Source organism: Hemibagrus wyckioides, linkage group LG13 (genome assembly GCF_019097595.1).
Source record: "Hemibagrus wyckioides isolate EC202008001 linkage group LG13, SWU_Hwy_1.0, whole genome shotgun sequence".
Lineage (NCBI taxonomy): Eukaryota > Metazoa > Chordata > Actinopteri > Siluriformes > Bagridae > Hemibagrus > Hemibagrus wyckioides.
The window spans coordinates 16,339,178-16,358,819 of NC_080722.1; the positions used below are offsets into that span (position 1 = coordinate 16,339,178).

General features: G+C 40.8%; 1 protein-coding gene across 4 annotated transcripts in view; it reads left to right on the forward strand.

Annotated features, from left to right (window-relative positions):
* The window catches only part of mrtfba (myocardin related transcription factor Ba), a 31,880-nt gene that overhangs the window by 8,105 nt on the left and 4,133 nt on the right, over positions 1–19,642 (forward strand). For 2 of the 4 annotated variants that reach the window (XR_009206284.1, XM_058405427.1), the window contains exons 2-16: positions 4,727–4,968; positions 7,244–7,309; positions 7,795–7,850; positions 8,069–8,144; positions 8,236–8,393; positions 9,259–9,435; positions 9,520–9,657; positions 9,737–9,987; positions 10,555–10,723; positions 11,062–11,844; positions 12,000–12,119; positions 13,050–13,217; positions 13,298–13,432; positions 13,540–13,600; positions 15,147–15,667. Coding sequence is in view for 3 of the 4 variants with exons in the window: in XM_058405427.1 (XP_058261410.1) it covers positions 4,833–4,968; positions 7,244–7,309; positions 7,795–7,850; positions 8,069–8,144; positions 8,236–8,393; positions 9,259–9,435; positions 9,520–9,657; positions 9,737–9,987; positions 10,555–10,723; positions 11,062–11,844; positions 12,000–12,119; positions 13,050–13,217; positions 13,298–13,432; positions 13,540–13,600; positions 15,147–15,640 (2,988 nt within the window). In the remaining variant the exon portion in view is untranslated. Of the gene's footprint in view, positions 1–4,726; positions 4,969–5,256; positions 6,281–7,243; positions 7,310–7,794; positions 7,851–8,068; positions 8,145–8,235; positions 8,398–9,258; positions 9,436–9,519; positions 9,658–9,736; positions 9,988–10,554; positions 10,724–11,061; positions 11,845–11,999; positions 12,120–13,049; positions 13,218–13,297; positions 13,433–13,539; positions 13,601–15,146; positions 19,427–19,642 lie in introns of those variants that run through there. The other 2 variants (XM_058405428.1, XM_058405429.1) reach the window with 2 other exon arrangements.

The following is a 19,642-nucleotide window of genomic DNA, read 5'->3' on the forward strand; positions in this document are numbered from 1 at the left end:
TAATGTTAACAGAAAGGGCGTTCACAGTATCATCCAAGAGAGTTAGAATCTCCACAGCCGTGGCACCATGGCCTTGAGTACTAGAGAGTAATATTATTATTCTTTCTGGGAGGGAGAGGTGAAATTTTCTCTCTCTTTCTCGACTTCTTCAATCACAGCAACACTAGCAGCACACATCTGTAGGCGTCCCTGAGCTCGTGTATGCGGAAGTAGATGCATCACACTTTCCTCCCAGAGTGTTACTCCACCCCTGGACAGTGCTCATGCAGCAGTTTGACTGCTGGCATGGATGGAGGAAGCATCTGACAGCGTTCACCATCTCTGGTTGGTGGCTGTGTTGTGAAGATCAGGGGGAAAAATAGAAACTTATAGAAATAAAAGAAATAGCTGATATTAAAAATGTGCACTTAATCTTTAAAATGTAAAATAAATTGACTGAAAATCTGGTAGAAATTATTTTCTGCTTTCAGTCTTAAGTATTTTCTTTTCATTTTTAAAAATAAAATGGACATTTTTAAATATAAAAAAATGAATGGATTTTTTTATTATTATAAAGTGTGTGTATATATATATATATATATATAAAATAAATATTTATTTATTTTTTTTATTTTTTTTGCTGGGAATTTTTTTTTTTGCAAGCCCATATATCATGATGCACCGTGTCTTTGATCATACTGACATGATAATTTTGTCATCACCAGCCCTCCTACCTACTGGATTTGGGCAAGAACCTAAACTTACCAGTGACCTTAAAGTTCTTCTTCTTCTTCTTGTTCTTCTTCTTGTTCTTCTTCTTCTTCTTCTTCTTCTTCTACTACTTCTTCTTCTTCTTCTTCTTCTTCTACTACTACTTCTTCTTCTTCTTCTTCTTCTTCTTCTTCTTCTACTACTACTTCTTCTTCTTCTTCTTCTTCTTCTTCTACTACTACTTCTTCTTCTTCTTCTTCTACTACTTCTTCTTCTTCTTCTTCTTCTTCTACTACTACTTCTTCTTCTTCTTCTTCTTCTTCTTCTTCTACTACTACTTCTTCTTCTTCTTGTTGTTGTTCTTCTTCTTCTATCTCCATTAGGCGTAATGGCTGTTAAAGCTCCCAAAGTATAGAACCGTGTAGGTTTCTGTGCAGAACAGTACGAGACCGTGTGGTCATCAACCACAGCCATCGGGTGTTATTTCTGCTGTGTATGACTTCACTCTTTTTTTCTTTTTCTTTTTTTCCACTTCAGTTTCAGGTCAGTACACTTTTCTGTCTGCTGCTGATGAAAGCTCTTAACCAGCACCAGTTCAGCTCTTGTTATCTTGATTAGATCAATGACCACAATGATTTAGTAAACGTGTGGTTTGGAGAGTGCCTCTAATGACTGATTCGCTTGCAAACCCAGCTGGCATTCTGGTTTATTTACCAGTCCTAAACATCTGGATTTCACTATGTGTTGGGCATTTAAGCTAAGGAAGCATATTCTGGAAACTTATTCTGAAAAAAACTAGTGGTATTCACTGGAGAGGTAAGAAATGGCATCTTGCAGGAGGATGACAAGATTGTTAGATATGTTGTTGGGTTTTTTTTCCTACATGGATGTAGATTTGTTTTTGTTTTGTTTTTTTTTAGATCCAGACACACATTCTGATTGGTGGAAAAATGATATCATTCTGCTAGAGTGTTATCCGGTATGAATACAGGTTTTCATTCTAATCAAGCAGGAGCCACAAGTAATTCCCCCTGTTTAATCAGTTAATCTTGGCAACCTGCAGCCACCCCAGCCCTCGTGGATAGGATTGGACGCCCTTTTGTGCCCTGTACACCCCTTTTAGTAGCTAGATAGCACAATTATATTATATGTGAATTTAATTCGATTAATAATTGCTGTTATTAATAGCATCTGGATGTTTTCTTTGGATTGGTGCATCAGCACCTCATGATTATCTGCAATTATGAACTGACCTAAGTGCCCTATAGGTTTTATGATTATACAACAATGTTATAAGCAAAAAAAAAAACCTGCTCAGTGCTCTATTTATGAGAAAACCGTTTTAAATAGCTTAACTTGTTTGGGTTTTTTTTTTTTAAGATATAGTGAGCCTATAGTATACACTGATCAGCCATAACATTATGAGCACTGAGAGGTGAAGTGAATAACTCTGATTATCTCCTCATCATGGCACAAGTTAATGTGTTAAAAATGGACAATCGTAAGGATTTGAGCGAGTTTGACGAAGGGCCAGATTTTGATGGCTAGATGAGTGGATCAGTTTTGGAGATGCTCTGCAGCTCTTGTGGGGTGGTCCCGGTCTGCAGTGGTCAGTATCTATCAAAAGTGGTCCAAGGAGCGAACAGTGGTGAAGCGGTCACAGGGTCATGGGCGGCCAAGGCTCACTGATGCACGTGTGGAGTGAAGGCTGGCCCGTGTGATCCAATCCAACATATGAGCTACTGTTGCTCAAACTGCTGAAGAAGTTAATGCTGGTTCTGATAGAAAGGTATCAGAATACACAGTGCATGACAGGTCAGGGCTGTTTTGGCAGCAAAAGGGGGACACAATATTTGGCATAATGTTATGCCTGTTCAGTGTTTTTTTTTTTTTTTTTTATTAATTTATTTTTTCATTGTTTATGATTCAGAAATTTAAATAGGGGGTCAGTGTCGTGAATAGAGTTGTAGCCAGAATATAGCTCTACACTCCTAATTAGCTCAAAAATAATAAAAGTTAGTAGCAAACAAAGGAAGAAAAAACAAACAGAAAAGCTAAGATGTGTGTCCCTGCTCCCTCGAAGCTAAACTGGAATAAAATAGTTTGTATACTAGCCACCTTTGTTTCTATTTTATTAATATAATTTATTTTTACTGCCCCAAGTTACCTGTAAAGTTTACTTTATTGGTGTCAGAATTTGCCAAAATTAGAACTGTTGTTTTTTTTTTTAATATATTTTGGGGAAGTGGGTCTGTTTTTCTACCATATTTTTAAGATGTTTTTTTTTTTTTTTGATGAGGGTATTTATATATAGACATACAGACTCATCATGACCACTGATATCATTGATATGCTTACTGCTAATGGAGTGACGGCGGGATTTCATCAGGTTTTTATAACTTCATATGATGTAATGTGTTGGAAAGTGTTACTGAACTGAAGAAAAAATAAAAAGAGGAAAATTACTCATTATTAATTTGCAGTGAGAATCATCAGGCCACAATGTTTTTACTGTAATAATCTCTTCCGTTTGAATGAAGGAATGTGGTTAGGCTATTTTGTGTCACCAAAGGCAGTTCTAGGGTTTTATTTTGTTACATTTCTTTGATGAATGAAGGTTTTGTGTGTCTACCCAGAGTATTTTATGTCCAGCTCTTAAAACAGCATGATGTCAGAAACTTGAAGCAATGGTACACTGACTAACTCCTAGCTGATTCATTTTTCTGAGGCTTGAACACCAGTAGAAATGAGTGTGTGGTTCATTTTGATGGTCATGACTCAATGTTTAAGGTTCTGCTGTATGGCTGAAGTGATATTACAGACTTCACCGCATCCTTTTCATTGGCAAGGCAAATCCAGAAATGAAGGAAACACCAAACCCTCACTTTCTCTGGCTGCTGCTGCTTTTTAGAAATTGCACTGGTCTCTGTATAATGGCATGTTGTGTTACTGTTGCTATTTAGACTCACAACAGGCACATTTGTTGGATTTATGATAGCGGAGCTTGCAGTATGAGCTGATCGTTGAATCTGATAGTGGACACATCAGTCTCCTGGGACAGGCAGGTTTCGTGTCTGGACTCTTAGTGTTTTATTTATAGTTGCCTGATGGACTAGTGGGAGGAACAACCAGGGAAAAAAAAAGCTACTCCATATTGACATGAAACATAAGCTTTTATTGTATAGTTATGTAAAAATAATGCAAGGGGAAGAGAGAACACCTAAGCTAATATCCAGACTGTTCGTCAATCACCTTGCTGATTTTCTTTTGTCGAGGGTATAAACATGACGTACTGCATGTATGTTATGTATTTATTTTCTTAAGATGCATCCCGAGTCACGTACTTGTACACTAATTTATAGTAGTTAGTGCGTTTATTGTGTTCACACTGAAAATTCCAACAAGAAGTGCACTTCAGGTATCCGGATGATGCACGTATTCATCCGAGTGTGGAATGTTGGACACTTCATGCACGCAGCTTTGCTTTACATAGTGGAAGAGGGGCGGGGCTACCAGGTGCTAACGCTGGATGAGAAAACCTTGCAATAGAGTGCAACTGCATGATGCATACTTCATTTAGTCAGCTTTAGCCCATATTAATACACTTAATTGACGTGTCATATCTTAGCTACCAATTTTAAGCCGTGTCACTTGGTTTCCTGGTAACACACATGGGATTGGTAGCACACTGGAGAATTTAATTCATGCACCCCTGTGATCTGATACTGACTTCCCCACAGTAGGCAAACAGACTCTTACAGCTTTATTATGCGAAACATCAGAGTGATATCAGGTGACATGCTCTAAAGCGATTTGTGCCTATAGGCAAGATCTGTGTCAGGTTTCACAGGATTACATGCATCGTTGTACATCAGATCAGGATGAAGAATGTGATCAGTCAGGACTAATACCAGTCTTAATGTTAGCATTATTACTATAGTATTGTCGGATCCATACACTCCTAATACTATTACATTTTTACATTTATTTCATCTGTCTTATCTATTTCCCTTCTCTTTGTTCTCTGTACCTGCAGAAATCCCAGAGTTCTCTGTGTTAATCAGAGACAGCAGGGGTTTGGCTGTGAGCTTGCCATTTTGTGCGGATCTCCAGGGAGTCTCTCGACTCCTCCCGGAGGAGAAATGAATGCCCAGGGAGAAGCTGGCGCAGGGGGGCTGTTGGCAGCCAGCCCTCAGAGCGAGGCGGTGACCCATGAGATGGAGGAACTGTCCCTGCAGCCCAGCCAGAACCTACCACCTCTTAATGAGCGCAAGAACGGTGAGTCCACTCCACACGCGCTGCCCAGGTGCAGGCGAGAACGTCCACGCACATTCTCATTACAGAGGAACAAAAATTGGCTCCAACGTTCATCCATTCCGATACTGATAATCTATGAATAATAACTTAGGATATTTTGGAATGATACTGTCAGTTGTCAGTAACAATCATGGGAAGTCTGTTGACAGGAAGTTCAGTCTGGATAATGTTACACTGCAAGGCTACCAGGTAGAAACTTGTTTCAGCTGTGGAACTGACAAATAAAAATGTGCATAGTTTATTAGTCAGATATTCTTTGTCATGTGGTGGACTCAGACATATTACAGAACACTGAATAATCTTCCGTGCCTTTGGGTACTTGCTGTCAGTACTGTGTGTTTGTTCATTTATTTATTGCATAGTTATAAGTATGATAAACATAGATAAATGTGTCATCAACTAAGAGATTATTTAAATTTTCCTGACACACGTTTGGCATGTATTTCACGCTATAACCACTGCCAGGTATACGGAATGCCTCACCATCCCCGCTATGAGACTGGTAGAGTGGCCAACATTGCTTTAGTGCCTTGTTTTTTGGGCTTTTGATTGACATGTGAAAACTTACAGCATTGTTGCATGCACAGGGAGTAGTTCACAGCTCTATGTGGTTGGCTGTTCGCACGTCAGCATCTGGCTCAAGCTGTTAGCCACTCACTCTGCTGAGGTCACTGTGTCCTGGAGGGGAAGTGTACAGATTTCTCCCAGGACACTGATTATGTCAATCATTCAGCCACAGGCTTGTACATTCACTGCCCTTTCTTTCTTTAGAATCTTACAGCTTGAGGTAGGTATGCTGTACGCATCAGAAATGAAATCCAGGCTCTTCAAACAAAGATAGCTCTCCAGATGTTTTTTGTTGTTAGACTGAAAGCAGGTTTGATCAAATAACAAATGCCAATGCCAGAAAAAGGTTTTCTTTTGCCTGTAAATTTTCCAAATGCAGCGAAAAGTCCAGCTCCTCAGAAGGGCATTGCAATCACGGGAGAGGTTCGATAGAGAGCCGATGATGCAGTGGGTGGGAGTGTTCAAGGTACAGCTCCCGCCTCTTCACCCTCATAACGGCGTGCACAGGCAGGCAGTCAGTCAGTCAGTCAGCGTGATCTGCTCTGGACTATGAGGGAAGACACAAGCGGTGGATTTGGAAAGAGCATTTGGAATGTAAAGCTCTGAGGTTCTTCTCTAAGCCTCAGTGCTCAGCAGCTCGCCTGAGGAATCATGGCGTGTCTGGGAGTAGAGCGCCATGCTGCCTGCAGGAATGCCTTCAGCTCAGGTGCTGCCCTTTCTTCTGCCTCATTATCTGACGGATATCAACAAATGAATTTCGGTGTTTTTATTTTTTCCTACTTTGTTCGGTTTCTTCTCAGCTGCCTTTCTGGTTCGGTTATACTTTGCTATCCAGCCGAGCTGACCCCACAGCGAAGGAACTGGCTCCAGATGTCATTTAGTAACTGCAACATTAGAAAGATTGTGGTTATTCTGAACACGAGTTATTGTGATTATGGATATTTTCCCCCCTGCAGGGAAACAAACAGAGTCAGCTGTTTAAATCCAGACAAATGAGTCACTGGGTCAGCCTCCATGCATGGGAGAGTAGCATCACTCAGTGCTTGTTTACTAAGAAGCGATGCTCGAGAGTTGTTGTGGGTTGGCATCACCAAGGTGTGGCAGCAGCTTTAGCTTTTGTGCTATGTACGCATAAGACAGATGCCTGTTTTGCAATTATTTTTCAAGTAATTGTGAAACGAGAAGCACAAGTCACCCTTTTCAGCAAAACACAGAGCCTTAATTTCAGATCACGACAGAGCCATGGTCTACATTCATTTATCAATTCCTGTGAACATGTCAGTAGTCTTCACATGAGAATCTAGCAAAATCATATTTTGTAGCATTTCAGTACACTGTTTTTTGTTTTTTCTTTTACTATGCTTATGTGTTGCATATATGTTGTTTATATATTATATATTTCAAGTGTATACCCTTTTTTTATTGTACTTTTTATTTTCAAAAATTGTTAATCTTGTAAATTGTAATCGGTGAATGTGGTGAAAATAGCTACAGGAAGAATGCACAGCATGTTTATAAAAAGTAAGGAAGTGTGTCGGATTTTTTTGTAAGTGGGTGTGTGTGTTTGTGTGTGTGTTTGTGTGCATGCACGGCTCTGAGTGACCGTTTGATATCCCATCCTGTCTGCTTTGTAATCGCATGATGAAAGTGACCCTGTTGTTTCTAACAGTCCTTCAGTTGCGGCTGCAGCAGCGACGCACTCGGGAACAGCTCGTTGACCAGGGCATCATGCCACGTGAGTACCTCCTGTACCTTATACTGGAAAATGTGCTGCTGTGCTTCAGTAGATTATGTAAGATTTAGTCATTGTTAAAAACTCACCTTTGTTTTTTTTGTTTTTTTTAAAGGAATGACTGATTGAATATAAATTGTGTTTTTAATTTTTCCTCACTCGGTGTTATCATATTACAGCTGAACTTGGCCCACGTTATTTTAAAAGCTGCACAGCAGGGTTTACTCCACTGTTACTCATAACTGCTCTCACCACTGCCGAGACCGAAAGCCCTAAAACACACACTTTTGTCCTCTGAGTCTTCTCTGAACTAATGCCCAGCTTTTAGATGGACAAGATTCCACTTAAGCTCAGGTTTCCACAGATAAAGATATGTCTGTTTGTCCTGAGTGTGGTTTTTACTGCAACCGAACATGCAGTCACACCAGCTGTAGCATGTACCATGTGTTTGAAGTATGTGCAGAAGCTCACTGGCTCTGTGTTTGCAGCTCTCAAGAGCCCAGCGGCGTTCCATGAACAGATCCGCAGTCTGGAGAGAGCCAGGGTAAGTGCATGGGCATTATTTTTTGCCAATCCTCATCAACACCAAAAGTCAGGATCTTTATCTGTCCAAGTGTAAAGGGGATCTATATGGGCCACTCAGATATTTAAATAGCCTGACCTTCTGTTTAAAGATTGTACAATTCTGTTCTTTTTCTTTTGTATTAATAACAAGTTGGAGATGGGAGGATAACTTTAACCTTCACTTAATTTCTCTTATAGACAGAGAATTTCCTAAAGCACAAGATTCGGAGTCGTCCAGAAAGGGCTGAGCTGGTCCGCATGCACATCTTGCAAGGTATCGCTGCATTCACTCACACTGCATGCTTACTAACTGTTGATGGCAGTATTTTTGATTTGTGTATTGAATATCGCTGCTGATTTGGCAGAGACGGTGGCAGAGCCATCACTGCAGGCTACACAGCTGAAGCTGAAGAGAGCTCGACTGGCTGATGATCTCAATGAGAAGATTGCACAGAGGCCTGGCCCCATGGAGCTGGTGGAGAAAAATATCCTGCCTGTGGCATCCAGTGTCAAAGAGGCTATCATTGGTAAATGAATTTGAAACACTTGTATTGAGGAGGGCTCACAGTTCTTCGTATACTTTGAGGCTCTATTATCGTTATATATATTATAGTGGGATACATCAGAACTGTTTTTGGTACTCTGTTGATACAGATGGCTGATAATCTATTTATTGTTAATCAGTTAGGGCCATGGCCCGTCCTTTTATTTAGCTCAGTTTTTTTCTCCAGTTTACATAGTGGTCATTAAAAATAGCACACGTGTGCTAGGCTGTTAGGATCGTTCCTTATTCTACATTTGGATTTAGTAGGGTTGCACTGGAGATATTTTTTTCTCTTTGGAAATTTATGTATTATTTTTGTTTGCATCGTATCTAAATCATTTGTTGTCAATGGCCAAAATAATAAAGTATCAAGAGCAAACTATTGGACAAGCATCACCTAGAGTTGTTTAGGGACAATTTTTTTTCACATGGGTAACTGTTGCTGCAGTGTTGATGGTTGTGGTGGGCTGCTATGTGAATTCCTCATGCTTAGTTTTAGGTTTAAGATGTTTTATTGGGTAATCATCACTGCCACTTGTATTTAAGGAAGAATGTGAAGTTTTTCCAAAGTTTTTTTTGCTTTAATCATTAATATTGAAAGACGTCCAGGTCACTGCCATTTCATAATCCCTGTTCATTTGCACAACACACGCTAGGCTGAAGTCACATACTATCATGTGATAGATGTTCATAGAGCTTTTTTTTTATTTATTTATTTATTTTTATTTTTTTTCCATGAGCAAGGTATGAGTGTATCTCTAAATGAGGTATGAGTATATCTCTAAATCTCAAAATCTCTAAATGTACAGATTTTGTATAAAGGGGTCCTTTTTTTTTTGCTGGTATTGACTTTGCAGATGGCCAGATGCATTACCCCAAAACACAGGAGTTTGATGAGGACAGCGGTGATGCTTTCTCTCCAGAACAGCCAGGCAGTCAGGAGTCACATGGATCTATACCTTCACCTGGGGAGTCAAAGCTCATAGAGGCTTCCTCACCACTACCAAATCATTTAATTCAGGTGATTTTTAATTCCTGCTTTGAATCATTGTGAAGACTTTAATTGTATGAATTTAATAGATCCTTCCTTTGTCTCCTTGTGTAGCACTGCACTCCTATCCTACATGTTACAGGAGACTTTCTCAAGCCTTATTCCACTAGTGAGCAGGCAGTCAGTCCTCCAGTTCCACAGCCTCAACCAGTCACTACACCTCCCTCCAAATCTGTGCTTCCTCTTATCAAGGTCAGTCATCCTACAATTGACTTTTTAAAAGTTTATTCTTTCTAAATCAACTTATTTTTTTTTGCTCTTTGTCCTATAGCAAAGTCAGCCCAAGACTGCTGGTGACAAGAGTCGTAGCAAGAAAAACAAAGAGGCCAAACCACGAGTGAAAAAGCTAAAGTATCATCAGTACATTCCCCCGGATCAGAAACAAGAGCCCAGTGAAGCCCCTATGGATTCGGCTTATGCTCGTTTACTGCAGCAACAGCAGCTCTTCTTGCAGCTACAAATTCTCAGTCAGCAACAACAACAGCACTACAACTACCAGACCATCCTGCCCGCTCCCCTCAAGTAAGTTTAACCCCTCTTCAATTTCATTTCATCCTCTCTCTTTGTTCATACACTGTTGTTTTACTGTTATGTAGCTTTACTCTTTATAATAAACGTACTTGTGTGCACTGTTTAACATCTGCTGACTGTCTCTGTCAGATTTTAATTTAGTAAAGGTCACCTTTTGTCTCGTGAAGCTTTTGTGTATATCTATTAGGATGCTATTTGTCAACAAGTGGGGTTGTGTGCGCAATTATAAATGCATGTGTAGCTGGAAAATGTCTTGGAACACTGATATTATTGTTGCCAGCAGGCCTCAGGCCCATTACCTAGTTTCCAATAACAAGTCGGTTGATCTTTATTAATGGCAGGAAGTCAGTGAGATTTTTCCCTACCTAACTTTTCCATTTCTATCTGAACATGTGCAAGATTTATTTAACGTGAGCGTTTTATCCTGCTTGATGTGCATTGTTCACAACCCAAGTTTGTTTATTGTGAGAGAGGAGGACAGAGGAAATTGTTTCCGCCATGTTGTTAACAGATTTCCTTCTCCTGCCTCTCCCTACCTCCACCCCACTTCCTCTGCAGGCCTGTGATTGAGGGGCAGAACAGCAGTGCTACTGTTGCCATTAACAGTGCCCAAAGTCTTCCTGCCTCCATTGTGGTGTCACTGCCTCCAGCTGCACCAGTGCGCCCGAATAACACTCTGTCAAACCGCAAGGCTGGCACACTGCCAGCCAACCTGGAGGAGATGAAGGTGATGATCTACATCGCCTAGTGTTTATCATGATGAATTTTTTGCCTCCAGTATTTTGAATGATGATAATCTAAATAATATGATAATTAATTGACTATATCAAATCTGATGTATCCCAACCCTGTTTTTTAACAAATCTAATTTAACTAATTCGCTAATTAAGAGCTCTCCCTGAGGTACAGAGGATGCCAGTAGAGTAGGGTAAACACTAAAATGTACTAAACAGTGACAACTCATGGACCAGGGTTGAAAAGTTGTGGACAATATTATAGACATTTGTGGAAACAATACATAGATAGATATTTGTTTGCCAGGTCATCATTTGTTCTTTCCTTTAGGTTGCTGAACTAAAAATGGAATTAAAGCTGCGTGGTCTGCCTGTTTCTGGAACCAAAACAGACCTGATAGAGCGGTTAAAGCCATACCAGGAGAGCTCTATGTCTGTTCCCAACACCAATCCTAACACACAGACCTGCAATACATCCATGGAGGTTTCCAGCACCACCACATGCTTGTCACCTGCACAGCAGCCCCCTGAGAACCAGAGCCACACACCGCCTGTATCCCCTGTATCTTCGGAAGTGCACAATAAAGAGGACGCTATGGAGGGTCAGCCGGAGACCAACTGCCAAAGCAGCGGTAGTGGCCACCCAGCAGCCATTCCTGAGGAGCAGGACAGAAGGCTGCACGAGAAAGAGCGTCAGATTGAGGAGCTGCTAAGAAAGCTGGAACAGGAACAGAGGCTGGTGGAGGAACTGAAAATGCAGCTAGAGGTGGAGAAGAGGAGTGCTCAAAACTCTGTCTCCATAGAAAGTAACAACAACATCAATCAAGCCGCTTCACTGGTCACAGTAAAGACTGAAAGCCCAGTTATCCCGAATTGTACGCTGACCCCACATAACACTCCATCTGTAGTGAAACTGGAGAAAAGCCACACTGCCCCAGTGACAGCCACCCCTTTACCACAGTTCTTCATCAGTCATCAGGGCATGTCGCAGGTCATCGGGCAGCCCCAGACCCTGCTCACCGCGCAGCACACGGGTACCCAGATCCTGCTGCCTGTCTCTCTACCCAACAACACCACTACAATCCAGCTCACTAATACTAATGTCAAACTACAGGTATTCTAAATATCAGACAAGCTTTTGGTGTGCTTACCTTGTTATAACCATATGAAAGTAGAAAAAAACACCTGTGTTAAAGCTGTTGTACTGTTTACATTTCTAGTCTGTTTTGTTAGTGTGCATGTTTAAAATATCTGCGTTCTGTTTGACAGCCAGTCCTCCAAGCAGCTGTCTCTCCTCAAGGCCAAGGACTGATCCAAACCACTCAGCTACATCCTGCCAAAACAGAGAACAACTCGCCACAGCCAGTCAATCACAACAATATAGTGCAGGTGACTATCTATTTAGCAGACAGTGTAAATTCCACATGTTGATTACTTAATCAAGATTAAAGCTTCATGTGTATAGTGGTGGGTGGTGTTCTGGATATATGGAAACTGGTGGGAAATTGTAGCATGTGGGTCATCCCACTGCTTTTAAGAAGAGTTTATTTTTTGGCATTAAGGGCTATGGTGAAGACTACAGAAGGATTGTGTGGTCTGTATCGTCTGAAAGAATTGACATGAATTTTGATGTGGTGACCAACAGCCTTGCATCACTGAAGCACCACAACAAACGTGTTATCTTTTCATGCCAGTGCAAACCCAACAACCATAAATTAAGCATCAGGTTCAGCTGTTATTTATTCACTGATGTCCTGTTCTGATTTTCTTCTACAATAGAGTGGACTGAAACTTTTAATAATGATTAACCAATTGAAAAGAATGTGGAAAGGAAAGTAGATCAGTGTCAGAGAGAGTAATCAAGGAAATGGATATTAAATGGTGGCCTTAGGATCGGGCTATAGGAGTGAGGATTAATCTGTCAATAAGATGGCAGACAGTGGTCTTATTCCACACACTGCTTGGTGTCTGGTGTAGCTGTTCTAGGGTTACCCGAGTAATATCAGAAGATAATCGCTGGTGCCAGACGCACAGTGAGTGAGCATGCCTGTGGTCCTGGCCTCAGTTTGTTTGTCAGCCTTGTGTGTAATTAGATCTCAAGAAAAGAAGGAAGAGCTGATAGTGCTTTCACTGACCGCTCTGGCAAAATGATGCACTCCACCATGTACTACCACATGCCCTTGAATGAGCCCTGTTTACAGAGCATGTTGGAGTGGTTAGCGTGAAGCATATATGTAACTGCTTAACTGATACTCTGTGTGTTAGCAATATATGGTTTGTCAAGGTCTCATGAATTGTATTTGCTGTAATTTTACGCAGGCCCTGCCCATGTGCAGCACTGGAGGGTCTGAGTTTCACTTTGGTGCCAGTGAGAAGCAGGCAGGTCTGGAGATGCCTCGCTGTTTCCTGAGCAGCTCCCCAGAGAATACTCTGTCTGCTCAGACTTCCCCAGTTGCTCCCTCCCTCACCAACGGCCCCCTAAATAAGGTAAGAGAAATGTCACTATTAATGTGTTATGTCGGTGCACAGTTTTTTTGTGTTGTGTGTAAGTAGCTGTGTTGTGTTAGTCTCCCTCTCAGGTCTCGCCTGCCTTCATCCTGCCATCTCCTGCATTCTGTCATCCCCCCAAGAGTCGAGAGCCACCTCCCTATGAAGATGCTGTTAAACAGACACGCAGCCTGCAAGCAGCTGCCATCACACAGGTCTTAACTCACATTTATGTACACCTCTATGCAAACACACCACAGAGTCCATCTGCTGCTGTTACTAACACCAACACTGTTTCTGTTGTGGTTTTATTGTGATTCAGCTTTCGACAGCAACCAGTCAGCAGATGGATGATCTTTTTGATATTCTCATTGAAAGTGGAGGTATGTTCTCTTGGCTGAAAGAATTAGGCCATCATTTGTTTTCCAAAAATGATTTCTTTGTGTATGTGTGATTCCCCTCTAGTATTCTATACTGTTGTCTGTACTGTGAAAAGAACAGAAGACCACTTTACTCCAAAGTAACTTACAGTGTTGTTATATTCTGGCAATAAATGTTTAACATATGTATCTTTGTGACCCACATTAACAATTACAAATGTTGCACTAAAACACCTAAGTTTTATGAATGAGACAGAAAGAGAGTGTCCTACCAAAGCTGCTGCTTCACACTCACAATACATACAAACACACAATAATGTCAAAAGTGATTGGGAATTGAGTCACGTGCACATAGTCTGGAGTTAATAGCTAAATTACACACATCAGTATATAACTAAACAACTACTTGTGTAGTAATTCATACAGTTGCATGGGAGTTGCACACACAAGGACAGGGTTAGATGACCTTTTGTTTAAACCAGTTTTTCAGGAGCAAGAAGTCGTGTTAAATCCAGCAACACTGCCTGACAGTTTGATATAACCAAAATATTTCATGCTGAAATGATTTAGAATATAAATACACTAAAAAAAATCTTTGAGGTCGATATTAAATACATAAATAGACTGGCCAGAAATTGAACACCTGACCATCACACCCATATTTGGGTCTTCTGAAAACTTTTGTCACAAAGTTGAAGCATGCAGTTTTATAGGATATCTTTGTATGCTGCAGCATTATAATTTCCCTTCACTGTAACAAAGAGACACAAACCTGTTCCAGCATGACAGTGCCTCTGAGTCGAAGAACTCCAAAACCCTGACCACAACCCTACTGAACACCTTTGAGAGATACTGCTGCACACCAAGCTTTCCTGTCCAACATAAATGCCTGACCTCATTAATGCTCTTATAGATAAAGGGGCACATGGGTGTAATGGTCTGGTGGCTATACATTTTTGACCCTATAGTGTATGACACCATTAATTATTGTATCAGCCATGTAAAGTCATAAATAAAATCAGAAGGACATGTTAATCTGAGATCTCAAAGAACACATTTTATATGGATTAAAATGGTGAACTACACATACTTAGCATAAACCGCTGTAACCACTGTCTACCTTGTAAACTATGAATACCCTTTTTTACAGGACAGCACTCTGAATTAACAAAACATTATTCATTAATGTATTATTAATTCAAGAACTCAAAAAGTGTGATAATTGTGTGCACGCCCTTGTTTAACCCACTGTACACAGTGTCTTATTTGTTCACGTTTGGTGAAATGGAGAAGTTGCTAGGGAACTGGAAAAACCCTGACTGGTTAAAACCTGTCACCGAGTCCAAATATAACTCCATACTATGCTTTAAAATGTCAGTTCTTGTGTGCGGTTATCAGATCTCTGCTACAGGTAGAGATCAGATTGAAATGCAGGTTGGGAACAAATTTTAATATAGTGCCAATGTGTTCAGTTGTGAAAGTACAGTGTCCATGTCATTTTTCGATTTTCAACCTTGTGCTTTTTGTGGAATTTTCTTTGCCCCTACAGAGATCACCCCTTTCAGTCAGCAGGAGCCTTCGGTGCCTAAGCTGATGCCCGTCACTGCCAGCATTACCACTTTACCTGTCAACACTGCCCTATCTCGGCCCCCGGCTCAGGTGCAGATGGCGCCGCCTCCGGCGCTGCTGGTGGAGCCCATGCCCAGCCTGGCCTCTCTGGCCTCAGACAACCAGCTGGAGGCACTGCTGGAGGGCACGTTGGGGGGAGAAGCTGAGAGAGAGCACAGGACTCTAGGGCTGCTAGAAGAGCTGCAAAGCCAGCTGCTGGATCAACCCCACTCCCCTATGGACACATCCGAGTTGAGCTTCACCGAGCCCACTGGACACCTGTCCTCCTCCTCCTCCTTCAGCCTGCAGGACACAGGCATGGATAGCATGGAGTGGCTGGACATAACCATGCCAAGGCCCAACGGACCCCTCGACCCACTGGGGATCGGCTCCGATTTCCTTGACGCGCATGATCTGCAGCTGCACTGGGACTGAGACCACAGTACACACTCATTCTCTCTTGTGAGCCTACACACACACACAAACACACACTCGTATGATTGGGCTTTTGCAAAAGAGAGAGAAAGGATTCGATTATTCATTATTCATTAGTGTGTGACTGAGCAAGGTTTTGAGCAGGATTATGTCTCTCTTTTAACAAAATCACGTTTTGAAGATGTGAGAGGTTTCCTCTGCTCATGTGCTGTAGTGCACTGCAGTTTGTGTCATTCATCATTTAGACTCATGTCCTAATATGGCACTATGGGAACAAAGAGCCTTCCTTGAGCTTCTTCTGGTGAAGGCTATGTTCTCTTTTTGGTGCCATCTAAAGCGGGAGCACACCTTTAACAGCAGGATTCTATATTTTATTCTCTTTCTAGTCGTGTGCCATTGATTCACTCGCCCTCTGCACAATCTAGACATACCTTTATGACCATTTTAGACAATTTTGAATCAGGACAGAATCCTATTCCGGATGTTTTGACACCACATTAGATGATTGGTCAACCTTAGTCAGATTCATGCACCATTACACTATTATTCTTAGAAGAAAAAAAGGGATCACTTCACCTAGAAACACAAGTTCACCTGTTTATTAGAGCCCCTGTTTATTTCCACTGGGTAACACAGATATCTGTATCTATCATGATCAGTCTGATCAGCCAGTTACTCAGAAAACTCTTCCGTTGTGTCAGGCCATTCTTGTGTGCAAGTATTCCTTTGTGCGTATGCACAGGAGGGGGTGTGTGTGTGTGAGTGAATGAGTGTATAAGGCACTTGACGTCAATAAGAACATATAAGGAATGTCGCCTGATGGGACACGCCAGTGCTCTAACAACCGCAGAGCTTGTATGTATCATATAGTGAAGATTACAACTATAATGTATATCATGCAGGATGATGTATATATTTGTTTTGGGTATGAAACAAAACTGAAGGAGTAAGACACAGTGCTCTTTTAATGACACTAGTCCTGTCAGACACTAGTTCTGGTGGGGTCACAGCCCTACAGAGATTCATATTTTCTCTCTTCAGACCAAATTCAGCTCATAAAGGCCCTAATCTGCTAATTATCTGATGAGGTGAAGCGGGTGTTGAATGCGGTAGACGCTAAACTCTTTAGTGCTTTTGCACATTAGGACAGGAGTGTGTCGGTTGTGCTATAGGAAATGACAGCTGCCACTAAGAGCAGTGGGCATTCATGCAGACTAATACTATAACTTATAGACTTCTTGTTCTTATTTACACGAGGTTTAGTAAACGTAGACTCTTTGTGCAACTCTTTGTGCCTCTGATTTCCTTCTTTTTGAGCTTTCAGATGCACCTGGGCCTGGATAAGCGTTTGTGCTTTTCGTTGAATGCTATTTGCTGTTTGTTTGAATGCCCCTGCAGAGATCACTCCTTTCAGTCAGTCGGCAGGAGCCTGCGTCAAACTGTTAGAGGCAGAGGACCAGATCTCCTTTTTTTGAAGCCATTAATGTTTAAGATATTCATGCACCATATTTTTTTGCTATTTTAGACACTGCATGGTAAACATTTCTGGCAGCTTACTAGCAGTTTAATAGGACAGAAAAGGACACATTCTGGTTTCCTTTGCAGTAGTGGTTTCACCAACCCCCATCCCCTCACTGACCATAATTGTATCCTGTCAGGCCCTCCGTTTCGTCTGCACTTTTTCGATGAAGTCTGTCCGTCCTTTTGTCTGTGCCACGTTATTGTCTTCGCCTGTGTGCATGTGTATGCGCGTGTGCATGTGTGGGTGTGCGTCGACGTGTCCGTGTTTCACTGTTCGTTAACATATTACTGTGCCGCCATTCTAATACTGCTCTGCTCTGCGCACAGTAAAAAAAAAAAAAAAAAAAATAGAAAAGAAAAAAGGAAAAAAAAAAGACAAAACAAACATGGCAGCCTAAATAAAAATATGTATGTGATTTTAAAGAAAAGAAGAAATACCTCGGCAGCATGCAACTACAAGTGATTCTGTGACCTATGTGATTTTAATCAGCTAAAACACTTTCTGTACAATTCTTGTTCTGAATTCAGTTCAGTTACAAATCGCACTCGCTTCTCAAGCAGTTAGCCGGGTTAATCTCTGAGACCAAACTCTGTTTGTTGAGTTGTGTTCATCTAGAGTGGCCTCACTTGTATAGGAATGTTAGCTTATAGTTTGATGTTTTCAGCAGCTCTGAGAGAAATGTTGCCTTTTTTTTTTGTACATCTTGTCTGGATCAGTGACTCCATGTTAACCTCAGTTCGAGGCAATAACTGACTCAACCATGTGTCTGAAGCCAGTAACAGTACATCTGATCCTAATTTGCTTTAAAAATGTAGGTTTGTGGAATTTTTTTTTAGATACAGGCTATATGGCACTTTTACCTGCAGTGATGAATGTTTCATCCTGATTAAACAATCATTTTGCATCAGAGCACCTTTACAGATACAGATGGGGTTTTTTTTTTGTTTTTGTTTTTGTTTTTTTGTTTTTTTTTAGAAGTATGATTTTTATCAGCCGTTCGAGTTTTTGCTGTTCGCTTAGATGCGTCTGATCAAGGCGGGACATACCGAAGGCTCCTGCATCATGGCTTCGTACTGTTCAATCCACACCTTGACCAAGTTGTGGCCTCTTCAGTAAACAAATGATGCCAAAACACGAGTCTCTTCTTGTAGGTTGTAACTGCAGGCTGTAGATCTGGGAATGGATTAGTTAAGTGTTAGATGTTTCAGTGACACGTTGCCATTTTATTGATAATGGCCTGATTTTCAGTTCGCTGATGCCTGATGTGATGTTTGGGGCTGATACTGAAACGTAAATTTATGAAATCATTACCAAAGAGGCCAAATAAATAATGCATAATGCCATTTAATGTGAGTGGTTTCGGAATTTGTTTTGGAAATGTATTTACTGAGGTGACTCAAATTGTAGGCTCAAGTTAAAGAAGTTTGCTTTGAAAGCGTGTCTGTGGGGAAAACTCGAGGTTCCGGTCAGTTCAACTTCGACAAAGCAATAACTTCATGATTTTTTTTAAATTTGATATGAGAGTACTGTAATGTATGCAGTATGTCTCAGCACATTGCCTTGGGTTATTAAGTTACTGTTTGCATTAATGCATTAGTCTGTGTGAGGATCCTAAAGCTCTGCACAGATGATAAAATTTAGTCTCGGTGACTCCGTGAACTAGGCAGCTGGCCTTTTTTTTTTCTTTTTTTTTTTTTTTCCCTACGCTTTTTAAGCAGACTCCCAGTTTCTCTTTTCTTTTTTTAAAAAAAAATCAGTGGTCTTGTGGAGCCAACCCGTTATTCACTGCTTTTTATTTTTTGCGCAATTGTTAGTCATTTTTATTTGACCGTTCGGCTGGTCCCATTTTCTAATGCTGGACTTTATTTTCAAATGTAATACTTTTTATCGACATTGTTAATGTGTAAAGTATCAGTGGTGACTACACTGGGTGATAAACCTGATGACTACCACTTCTCTACATCCTCCAAAACGGAGGAGCACTCATCATTTGTATGCCATATGTTTTGCACATTTGTGTACATATTGAATGGATGTAATACATATTTTTATACATGTTTAGCGCATCCATGAGCTCTATTTTGTGAATAGTTTTAAAAGATATGAGTATACATACGCTGTTATGTGTCGATTCACTTTGCTGTATTGTGAACATACTGTTGTAGAGAATGTTTCAGAATCTCTTAAATATACCTGAGGAATGAAGTACCAAAAAAAAAGGCTTTCCGTGGGTTTTATTTCTTTTATTTAACATGTATCTATTTACAGCTTAAAGCAAAAGTTTCATATTCTCCAGTATTCACATTTGGTAGTTAGGTCTAATCCTAATTGTTCTGGATGTGTGGTCAATTTGATCCAGTGCAGAGATGCTGCGTACACAATATATTGTTGTGAATTGACCACTGATTAACCAACTCATTTGCTTGCTTATTTGCCTTTCCTGTCATCTGTATATCTGTATATATCCTCTACGGAATTTG